Consider the following 12396-nt stretch of genomic DNA (forward strand, 5'->3'; position numbering starts at 1 on the left):
GATGTTTTGAGAAAAGTGACACATTTCAGAAATAGGGATAATAGGTTGGAAGGGTTGGTTCGAGGGGTCCACAATCAGAAAAAAGATTTGCGGATCAACAATACTGGTAACATCTCCATTTACAGTCTGTTGCGCGTTACTCAACAGTGGCCTCGTGACTCAGTGCGTTCCCCTTGATTCCATGACCATCATGTAAATGTATGCTTACACCGTCAGGCAGTACTCAACCAATTAACAGACACCGGATGTTCTCACACAACTAACCATTGTGACACGTTCTTCCCCCAGCAGACGTCGCAGCCCACCCACCAAATGACTGGGTACACATCTGGTCAATTCCTGGGGCCGGAAAGCCAGTTGCCAAACTTTACTTTCTTGTTGACTATTGTCCAGCAACGCACGCAAACTGACGATGACATCGTTCATCATTCTGAGGATGGAAGATAAGCGGAAACGGGGCAACTCCCGCTGACAGTTACACAGCAGTTCATCGCGTATGAGCATGTATACAATTTGTCATTTTTTTAGAGTTGTTGTTTTCTTAGTCAGCGATGATAAACTGCCCTACGTATACATTGTTTTCAACGTTACAAGTAGCAGTGAATAATGTCGGTCATTCTGATTAAAAAGAACACTGCTGAGCGGTATTCAGTATGATTCAAAATTGAATGTTCATCTAACAGTAGATGCAATGATGGATAGCAACGCAACACATTGGTTCAAATTTTCTCAAGCCGACATCACTGAAAACATGCTGTCGATGGGAACATGCGCAACTAGACAGATTACAATTTGAGAGGAAAATTCTTATCAGGCCCAGGGGAACTTGATCAATCTTTCAACTCCACGTGTCTTCCATGGTGTGTCATTTAATCTTCAAACACCTGTCACCCATTGCATTGGGTAATCTGGTTGTGAGAATGACCATATGCGTAAAATTTGCTAAAAACGGTCACGCCCCATGATTCCTGCGATTTGCCAAGCCGATTCAAATAAATTGGGTTTTAAAATGTGGCTCGACTGGCACCCAAGTTACCGGATGCTGAAACGAGTCACAAGGTCCCCATGAAGTGATGGACCCCGATACACTTGAACCCGTATCTCTACGTATTATTCAGCCTCCTTGTTGATTGAAGCTTAAGGACCAGAGGCTGCGAATTCAGTGTAGAATGTTCCAATAAATGACCGACTGAAAGTCATCAACGCCTGACTTTATGCCAGCCTATTGCTGGCCCCTTACTTACAATTCAGTGTGATTCCGGCCGTTCTTATCGTCAGAAAAATTCACTTGCAGCCAACTTATCAGCATTTAAAAGAACGTTTATTACGAGGAAAATCTGCTGACGGAAAATCCCCATGTACAAGCTTAATCTCCCAGAGTTTAACATCAATGCAAGATGGCTGATAAACCGTTTCCAGATTCACTTTGAGGTGCCCCACGTTTTTCCAAGAAAGTTGTCGATAGGTTTGGTGAAGCACGAGTGCCACCATAGTCTTGAATTGTAAAGTTTTCATCGATGACCTAGTGTGGTATACACGCTAATAGTGGTACCAATCAACACCAGTTTCGGAGCCATTTTGTGGATGTTTTACCCAGTTTGTTGGTAGCCTGATCGTTTCTGGAAAAAACCGAATGAACCCAAGCCATCATAAATTAATTGCTTATAAATTGACACGTTTTCGAGTTGAACACAATGCAAGATGGCTGATAAACCGTTTCCAGAATCACTTTGAGGTGCCCCACGTTTTTCCCAGAAAGTCGTCGATAGGTTTGGTGAAGCACGAGTGCTACCATAGTATTGAATTGTAAAGTTTTCATCGATGACCTAGTGTGGTATACACGCTAATAGTGGTACCAATCAACACCAGTTTCGGAGCCATTTTGTGGATGTTTTACCCAGTTTGTTGGTAGCCTGATCGTTTCTGGAAAAAACCGAATGAACCCAAGCCATCATAAATTAATTGCTTATAAATTGACACGTTTTCGAAAGAGATCTTGTACACGTGATTCAAAAGCAACTGATTCCCGATAGCACGTTCTCTAGGTAAACAAGTTAATTTCTCTAACTTTTATCCGCCGTCCGGCCGATGCCAGCTTTTCCATGGCTCTAATTTTGTCACTATTTGTGCTGTGCCTAACTGCCAACGGAAAAGATTACTTAAAAAACGAAAATCCGCTCAAGATTTGTAAAACACACGAGGAGCAACCCAATAAAACTTGATTGATGGTTTGGGAGGCTTTTCCGTCAGAATTTCATACAGTACGTCAAGTGAATTCAAGATGAAAGGTCAGGGAGCAATTCAGGTCGTCCAGTCCCTAGTATGAATCATCGGCAGTGCACATTTGGTAAAACTCTAGCAGATTCGGACCCGACGAAAAAATTAAATCTTTCTCCCACGAGCCACTGATCAGCAGTCTGACTCAGTCGCATTCAAACAGGATTTAGTGCCCATCGTACTCGAGTGACCTCAGTTATAGAACGAAATTCCGGTTGAGAAACTCCGAATACTGAATCGATCAACAGAACTCTACATTGAGCAGAAGAAAACTAAATAACGTGAACTCTGCACCCAAGGAACCAATCAACATATAATCACACAGTGTCAACTGGAGGGAAAGCGGCGTTGTTTACTCTATTCACGTTCTGCTGCTGATCTTCACGGAAGTAAATTGCTAGCCGACAGGTCGTATGTTCCAGTCTCCCTAGAGGTTCATGAGATGAGCGTTGCTAACCATAAAGCTGCTGTAAGGCGTTTCTTGGAATAGATTAGCTTTACAAGTTCAAACACAAAACAGGGCTCACCAAGCGGACTGGCGCATTATTCAGTGATATATACTCATATAAGCGATAGTAAGCTCATAAGTGAATAAATATGTCCTCAAAAAGCAATTATCATTCGGCAATCCTCAAACGTTTACTATAGTACACATGTCATATCTAGCCGGGAGATATGGTGACGGAGTGAAAGACTCTCGCGGAACACCTGAACAAACATTCTTTCCCATTTTTCTCCAACAAATTCCGGAGAATTTTTGTCTAAACTTTCATAGATTTAGCGCCACATTTAACTGATTCACGGAGGTCTTTCTACGGACCGGCTTTCCCGTATATTTTTGAATCGCTGAGCCATAATTTTAGATTCTAAAACAGATTTCGGGTCTGTCTTCAACGCTCAATATTGCTCTGCCGATTTCATGTGGCCATCCGTATTCACCGTCATACTGTTGTATATACTCACAAAACGATATACGTGAGTATGATGTGTTTTTAGCGAAAATATTTAGGTGAGATAACTTGACTCCAGTTTGACTTCTTAAAGGCAGTTGGCGCTGTTAACCCGTTTACCTTAACTGTGTTCTGCTGTGCAAAGTATTAAGTTTAAGATGTACAAGTTTCATTGGTTAGTTAGTCAAATAATTCATTAATCAACGGTAATTTGACGAAACGTAGAGTTGTCAAGATATCTGCCTCCTTCACAATGTGGATCATTCGCTTGCTGAATTCCTGAATGAATACACACAGTCTACCAGTATGCTTATTGGTTTTTCTAAAGGGAGACAAAAAGGCACCGGTTTGACTTACCAGTAGCCTGTCGTCGGGCAATTAGTCTTCATACAAACAACGTCCCCATCTGGTGGTCGTTGGTTTGTTCGCTGAGCTGGGCAATTTGATTGCAAACGTGCCTACACAACTGCTAACCCACCACTACGCACCACTACACTCCCCAATAACGCACTGATAATGTCACCTCGATTGGTGATGAAAGGTTTGCAATTAAATTGCCCAGTTTGGCAAACAAGCCGACGACAACCATCTACGTCAAATTTTCGAGGTGTTTCAGTAGATACTGTTTGTCGGAAGCAAAACAACTTGACTGGCTCTCCTTCGGACTTAGGTTATGTTTGTTTCGTTTTCCATTGCTATTCCTCGTCTAATTTATTCTGATCTACAGTACATTGTGTCAAAATTCACCGGTACACGCATCAATCGGATGCACTTTGGTAGATTACGATACGTTTATTATTTACTGTATACGCTTCAACATGTGCGTATTCCTCCTCATTCGCCCGCCTTAATTGCATGGTACAACAAGCAGTATTCTGGGTGGGCTACCGAATTTCTTCCATAAAACTCATGGGTTTGCGGTAATCTAGGCTATGAAGAAACCAACTTGGATACCCGTTTTTCGCAGCTACACCTGGGCGGGTAAGAACTCACGCAAGTGCTGATTTGGTCGAACGTGATTCCCAAATATCCAGGACATAAAAGCACCAATCCCAAAAAATCGAATGAATGGCAAACATGGAGTCTGGTCGTAACTAGTGAGTTGATTGAAAAGAATTAGATCCTCCAGGTCAAACGGGATTTATTACGGCTCATTATTCTTTAATGAGGGCGGCTAAATTCAATCTGTTGTTGATTAGTGACAAACTGAACTGTGATCTTAGCGAAATTCACTCATTTCCAAACTAATTTGGTTTTTCGAGGGACTCGCCTGGAACCCAGCTGAATCTCTCGTTTGTGATGTTCTCATGCAATTGAATGTGCTGCACCAGGCCGCCTGATGTTTCAGTCGCTACGATGTTCGAGATATCGCGATACATATGTACCTTTGTCATGTACTACTCATAAGGTTGCTGAAAACCCGTCGACAGCCCACGACCGGTTTCGCCCTTTTTGGGGCTCATCAGATAAGCGTAGTCCCCGGGTTTCGGGGGACATCACAAACGAGAGATTCAGCTGGGTTCCAGGTGAGTCTCTCGAAGAACCAAATTAGTTTGCAAATAAGTGTATATTCACTAATTTCGTGCAATCTGGTTTCAAGTAGAACATAAGGCTGACGGAAAATCGGGAGCTGCGCCTACCCGATGAGCCCCAAGAGGACGAAACCGGTCCTGGGGTATTGACGAATTCTTAGCAACACTATGAGTAGTGCATTACAAATGAAATGTGATTTGATTGAGTTTCCTTTAATTAATTCTTTAGCACGCACGTATTTATAAGAAAGCGAAATGAGATTGGTGGAATTTTAGAGATGAGACCGGTGAAAGTTCGTCCAAGGGTTTTGTTGGCTTTATAATTACTGTTATATCGCCTCAATCGAGTACTGCAAATGCTAGATCTTGAAATAAGCACTCCAATTTCGGGTAACATGCACAAAAAGATACTTCCGGATGCTCGCTGGAACGGATTCTCCCTGCTTACTAGACAGGTGATCGACTTGGTAAGCTTCAGTGGACCATTCTGGTCTGTCATGTTTGCCAAATGAACTGCTACGCGGCCTGTTCGTCATATCTACAAGTGCAACGGCGATACTAATGATGGGGAGGCACGCAAGTAGTATGTGCTGTTCGTGTAATTTCACTTTGCGTCTTTTGAAAAGGAGAGATCTGTTGCGGAATTCGTGGAGTCATTTTGTAACATTTGCTTGGATTTGGGCGAGGAATGATTGGAGTCAATGAATCTCTAGGAAAGTTCAAGAAGTCGCGTTCAGGAGAAGATGGGGTGTCCAGTTTTTGTAAATGAGATGCATATGAGAGTTTTGCTTCCCTGACCAATGATCTGTAACCGGTCAGTTAGCATTTCCCAATAAATAACTCCGCAGAGAAGGCCTTCTTCCTTTCACGAGTAGTAGGTTATCAGTTTATGTCTGTCAGTACCAGTCACTTGACTTCCATATCTAGTCAGGAGTTGACGCCGTCCAAGTAATCAAGGCGATTCGGCGTAAACTTTTAAACATGGTGAGAGGATTTGACCAATCCAGAAATGGAAAATTCGAGTGCGCGTAACACGGAAATAAACCAAAATATCAATAACACGAGGCTGAATTCTGGAGCCGAAGCCTGAAGGTGAGGCAAGCTCCTCGACAGAACATGTGTATGTTGAGTAGGATGTAGTAGTTGAAGTCCCTCTCCAGGTTTGTCTTTTCGTTCCCGTCGTCTCATTTCAAGACCTTACGCATTTATTGGGTGCATTTTGGTTTTCTGAGTTGACTTTTTCGCCTTGCTACTTAAGTTTTATTGCCGCAGCTTTACTCCCCCAGCAACTCAATGTACATATATATGAGTCAACCAAAGATGAGTTCACAACCCACGCCTTAAAACATCCTTGAACGCACAGCTTCCAGAAAGTAATCGCAGTGACTGATCAACGAAACCAAAAAGACTCACCGGTATGGTCAGGACACAATTTACGATACCCATAATGAACTGCCTATTACGTTTATATCTCAAGAGCCCAGTGACCGCCACTTTGGGGGGCCTTCAACTTGCCCTCTGACCATTTTTGTGAAAGCCCTCGGGACACGGATTGTATGCTCCTTGTGCGAGATCTTTAAAAGTTGTTTACCAATTAGTGCATTATGCACCTAAAATTTTTCCCACCCTGCCCATATCTGGTTAAAAGCAAACAGATGGGTCGTGTAAAGTGCTTTGTGGATGTGCAGTTAGCTGCCTCGTTTTATCCCCATGGAAGTCTTCTGATTTATTTCTGTATCGATCAGTCGACTTTACCGTGTCTCCCAAACCACGCTTCAGAGACGCTATCAATAAATTTCTGAAGATATTCTCAAATGTCTTAAGAATGTTACGATGGATTGCATTGTGTCGCCGCATACTCACATCTCACCAAAATAGGACGAGGCCTCAGTTTCTCATGTATCACACCTAAATCTTCGTCTGGAGACCTTAACAATAAACTACAGCGACTACTGCCCCAAATATACAGATGGCTGGTTCTGTAAACCAAACAATTTGATCGAAAATCGACATATTGCTCGAGAGGGGACTCAAACTCAAGCCACGTATTGAAGTAAGCTTCTTTCAGTCACTCACAAGACTAGTTTCAGTTACTCATACCCTGTAAATACAAACGAGTGACCAGGCCAGCCACATTTATCATGTTCGGCCTGTTTATCGGTGCTAACCACAGGTCTAGTTTGTAGAAACTCGCTTAGACCATACTATCGGAAGCAAGAGGATGCAAGTACAATCAGCAACATATTTTACACGTCCTCAGATCGTACGTGACCAAGTCAGTGAAGTTTAAACAACAGGGTATGTTTTTATAGGGCATTATGGATGAAACGCATGGGCCTGGATGAAGAGATGCTCACTAGCAGTAACCACGTTAACCATACAAAATGAACAAATGTTATTATCATAAGCACTGAAGCGAAACACCGTTTATTTTTTGCTCGGAATAGAATCTTTCCTTCAGCTACCTGCAACTCTGCACACAACAAACTGAGGTTTGTCTTTTGCAACACTGATGATTACGAAAAGATGAATACACCTAATTTGTGAGGTATATTCCTTCTCTGTGCGCATAATCACATGTTTGGTTGGCTAAGCATTTTGTTGATGAGTGAGGCAGAGGGCACACGACTGATGTGGCAATGCATAGTGCATAGTGAGACGCTTATTGCACCATCGTCTACTTTCTGTTCTGTCGTTCAGCTGTAGCACCCTTCCGGTGCCTGCCTGCCATACCATCCGAAGGCTGCACGAGGGTTGCCCAGGTTGCCCAAGCCTAAACAGGGGAAGTCGAGAGGCAGAGGTCAGGTTCAAACCACGGACCTTCCGGTCAGTAAATTCGCGCTCTAACCACTTGGTCCATCTCATCCCGTTTTAAACATTCTGAGGTTCGTGTGCATCTTAACGGCTGCGAAGCAATTCACAGCAGTGCAGAAATGTGTAAAACAATCCACAATCGTACGTTGTTGATCACGAGAAAAGTGGCACTCATGGAAATCTTTAAAAGTTTCAATGTTCATTACGCTTAACAAGGACTAGTCTACTCAAGCATGATTGCTCTTATCAAATGGCAGGTGAACATGAATTCCAAAGATGATCAGATCTTATGCATCGTAACTTGGGTTTTAGCTGCTTTGTTATGTTTCTTCGGCCTGCATAATATGAATACATTCGCATAGGTGTTCAAGACTGTATTTTCAGTCAGCATGTCAACTGAGTCACTAGCCACTTTCGGTGATCCAGCGGACAGCTACACAAAACGGATCTCGGTACTTTAGGAGATAGGGGTATTCGTACATGAGCCAACTGGATGGACCCGGAATAATTTCCGCACACAATCTCTGTTTCAGCGTTCTTGGAGGCAATGTCTTACTGAGTAATACACTCATTTGCAAGTAAGTTTGGTTTTCACGACAGACCCAATTGAATCTCTCTTTTATGATATTCTACAACTGAATGTGCTGCACACAGGTCGCCTCATGTTTCAGTTGACACGATGTTCGAGATATCGCAATATATTTTCATAAAGGAAACTACTCACAAAGTTTCTGAAATATCTCAGACAGTCCATGACCGTTTTCGCACTTCTTGGGGCTCATCAGGTACTCGCAGTTCCCAAGTTTCCGTCAACCTCATGTTCTACTTGAACCCCAGTTGGACTGTTTTCGAGAAGTACACTCATTTGCGAATCAATTTAGTTTTCACGAGAGACTCATCTGAATCTTTCGTTTACGGTATTCTACAGCTGAATGTGCTGCACACAGCCTGCCTCATGATTCAATTGGCACGATATTCGAGATATGGCAGTATATTTTCATAAAGGAAACTACTCACAAGGTCGTGGGCTTTCGAACAGCTTAGTCATTGTAATCTTAAACAAATATTGTAAGCAAAAGCACCCTTAGATAGCTCATAATATATAAGGTTTGACACAACTGAGATGCAACGACCTGAATTTTCATTCTATTGGATGTGTGGGTGTCTAGGTTTTTCCAGTCTTCCGTGATGCGCGTTTTCTTCCGACATTTGGTTAGTATGGACAGGAATGTAGCAGAGAACCCATGTGAACTGCGGAAAGTTAAGCTTGGCAATAACAAATTTACTGTCGGACTTGAAACAGTTATGCAGCTACTAGTCTCGGGTGCTTCAACTGGTGAAACTACGAAACCTAAAAACACGAGGAAAACAAGAGCGTTCCTAGGAGAACAGTGTTTTATCACAAACGTAACAAATAACGCGGCAAACTCTGCTCAGCCTGCCCAATACCGCTAGCAAAATGTCACCAAATCGATCGGAGGACTCAGACAGAACCCGTCTACAGAGTCCTACGGTTGTACTTACCCAAATCTATTCCCATTTACCATCTTTTCAGGAGCGATTCCTACTACAGCCCGTCCACTCGACAGAGTAGCGGTTCTAAAGGAAACTGGAACGAACCAAATAAATCTTCTCGTATGTACTTGCTTCGTAATTCAGACCCCAAGGTCTACCATTAATTTCCTTACATCTCTCGCCATAGTTTACGGAATCACTGGTGCCAGGGAGAAAGGGAGGAAATTGAGCCAAACACTCCAGACGACTAACCTCAATCGAAAGTCACTCTTGTTCGGTTAACGTGCGTTGGAAATCACAAACCCGCTCAATGCCCACTCCACGACACATTAGTAAGATTCAAAATGCATTAATGATATAAGGAAACGATTTCTACCCAGCTAGGTGACGTACACTAAATGAGAAACCGGCACTCCCCTTGAGAACAAACACGCCTTCCGATCGCCAGATTGTAATAGCCAGGTTGCTTGTCTCGTCTGACTAAAGTTCTAATCTATCCGTTCTTTGCCATCAAAATTAAAAATTTCTTTCAAAAAGAAATTACTCTTCGTCACTCTGCCATCCCAGGACTTTCTGGTTACTATTTCTCCCTCCCTCTCAATAAAGAACGACTATCCTCTTCAAGAAACCGTTCAAAAGTTGTAGTTCACCAAATGAACTTGTGAGCTTTTGTTTCAGGCACCGCTGCCCTTTGAAACATTAGAGTCGTCTCCCCCTTGTAGAAGAGGAGGGATTTGGTGTCCAAACCGAAATTGGTCAACAAACACAAACAACAGTTTGGCGAAATAAAAATGAGACTGCAAGGCCCTACACTGTTGGGCAAAATCCCACTACGAGATGCAGACGATCTTGAGGAAATTGTGGTAACAGCATAGAAAATCTACACACTGAGCAAAATAGCCAGTACGTCTCCTGTACTGATCATAATAATATCAAGTCACTTCGTCATCGGACCCATGCTGTAACACGTGAAGACATATGCAAGCTTTCATCTGACGATGAACTTGACGTATACAGGAGTCTATATTTTACTGTGTTCTTAACAACTGCCTGTCTGTCAAGCTGTTCATTCCGCATCCTCCCCCTGAGAGGTAAGGAAGAAGGATGCGGCTTAGTATCGTTCGAATGCCAGTGCGCACACTTCATTGAAGATGTTTGAAGTTTTGCTTCTTCAACGAACGTAGGCCAACCTGACGGGGGGAGATACGCTGCAGTTTGTTTGCCATCCCAAAATCTTGTGGTGCTATACAGATCATTGCTTATAAAAAGGACAGCAGAGAAAACACATTTTGATGTTTTCTCGAAGGAATACTCCTCATGAGATCACTGAAAGTTCTTCGACAGGCCACGACCAGTCGCGTCCTTCGTTGACCTCCCACCTAAGCAAATTAGTTTGCAAACGAGCAGGATCTTTTACTAAAGACCTTCAGATCTTTTGACAAAATGAGTCCCAAATGGTTTATTATCACGAACTCGAGTAAGACGCAATCTCTCCTATTCATACTGAAAGCGCTCTAAACTCACAACAGGACCCATGAGAGCCTACAGGCGATCCTGATCTTATTAAGGTTTCCCTTCTGTCACCTTTCTTTTGTTAGGTATGACATAAGGTCCTCCTTAATTCCAGGAATTAAGATAACTGAATATATGTTACCGCGCCTTAATGGGATGCTCACGATCGCGTCCATGTGGAATTTTCCTGTTCAAGGGGATCATAATCAGCTGCTTAATTGAATACCTTCAATTCCCATTTGGATTTTGGACTAGCATCGCTGTATGTGAATGCCTCATCTCTTCTTCTCTGAAACCAGTGATCCTTCATCCTTTCTGTTCTTGAAGGCCGCTGTTTTCTCGTTACACAGAACCTCCTGTGATCCATGTGAGCTGAAATTTCACTTACTCAAACAAGAAAGTCCTGCTTTTATCCAGTCAGAGTCAGACGTTTTACCATTCGAACACTCGCGTCCCACCCTACAGACAATCTTGTTTCCCGTATTGTTTTTTGGCAAAAGTGTTACCGTGAAGTCCTTCGAATTTTCAGCTTAATGCACTAGGATTATTGGGAATTTTCCCGTCCCTGTTTTGGTACACTGTGAACCCATTGTCACTGCCCTGAGGAATAATGCGTCCCATTTTACCCGTCATTTATGTAAACAAATTCTGAACAATGACAACCGACTAGATTCCTTTCTGATACTCATTTTCGGCCATCGGTTCTCAACCGACGGGATCGGTGAAAAGCTAAAATCACGTAAAGTTCCCTGGACTCTGTATCTATTCAGTGTTCACCCGAGGCAAGAAGACTATGCAACAAATCGAATCAGTTTACTTCAGATTAATAACAAATTTGCTGAATTTGCAAAAACAAAACAAACACGATGAGTTTTACAATTTCCTTGGGCTAGATACGTACAATAATTCACATAGAACGTTCTCTCCAAAAGATTGACTGTCCATATGTGTTTGGGAAATGCCACATACTCAGTAGACAAAGTTGTCACAACGATATGACTTAGAGGGCATTACGTAATCTAGAACTTGATAAGACTGAACGCATTTGGATGGATCTTTTTACACTGGCATAATGCGGAATCGGTGCGATGTTCGGTGAAGTCATCCATGAACTGAAGAACTTAGAACTGGGAGGGGGACCACGTATTGCATACTCAAGACAGCGCAATCGGAGCCAGCTGTGGTGAGTACAGGGGATACACTAGCAACAACCGCAGATGACTGAGCCATTCAGTCACATGATCACAGCCGGATAAATTGCTTGCTGATGTTGTTCTGATTTTGAGTACGACGCAAGCGACTGAGGAGCTGAACATCAGTAGTGTATATCTGAAACGAAAATTGTGAAAGTTGTTGTCGTATGCATGTGGGACTGTTTAGGGGAGGCTAGGGCAAAACTTCGTCTTATTCGACAGTTCCCCGGATGAAAGTGCCCTCAAGCCCCCCAATATATTTCCTTAACTGATAGAAATATAGGCTAGTGTCCTACGTGAGTTTTAAGGAATCCCATTCAGGAAATCGTTTGAAGGGGCCAATGCTTTAGTCGTTGAACATCTTCATCTATTTCAACCACGGCATTAGATACCACATAGGCTATCTATCCAGGTAGTACCATTTTTATGAAAAAATTTATCATATATTCGTGCAGCAAGGATAATTGTCAGGTAGGACTTATCTCGCAAATGTCAGGTGAAATTTCGACAACTGGACACCATTTTCCCCACCACAGGAAGCAAATGCATTTTAGCTAATATACACTCATTTGCAAACTAATTTGGTTTCTCCAGAGACTCACC

At 42.7% G+C, this 12396-nt stretch overlaps 1 protein-coding gene across 1 annotated transcript; it reads right to left on the minus strand.

The window, feature by feature from the left end:
* Window positions 1-231: 231 nt before the first annotated feature.
* On the minus strand, window positions 232-504 carry T265_10072 (hypothetical protein; the record flags this gene model as incomplete). The annotated part of the gene is made up of 1 exon (XM_009176338.1): window positions 232-504. The coding sequence occupies one exon, from the start codon at window positions 502-504 to the stop codon at window positions 232-234; it is 273 nt and encodes a 90-aa protein (XP_009174602.1).
* Window positions 505-12396: the final 11892 nt, after the last annotated feature.

Source organism: Opisthorchis viverrini, assembly GCF_000715545.1.
Source record: "Opisthorchis viverrini unplaced genomic scaffold opera_v5_327, whole genome shotgun sequence".
NCBI lineage: Eukaryota > Metazoa > Platyhelminthes > Trematoda > Opisthorchiida > Opisthorchiidae > Opisthorchis > Opisthorchis viverrini.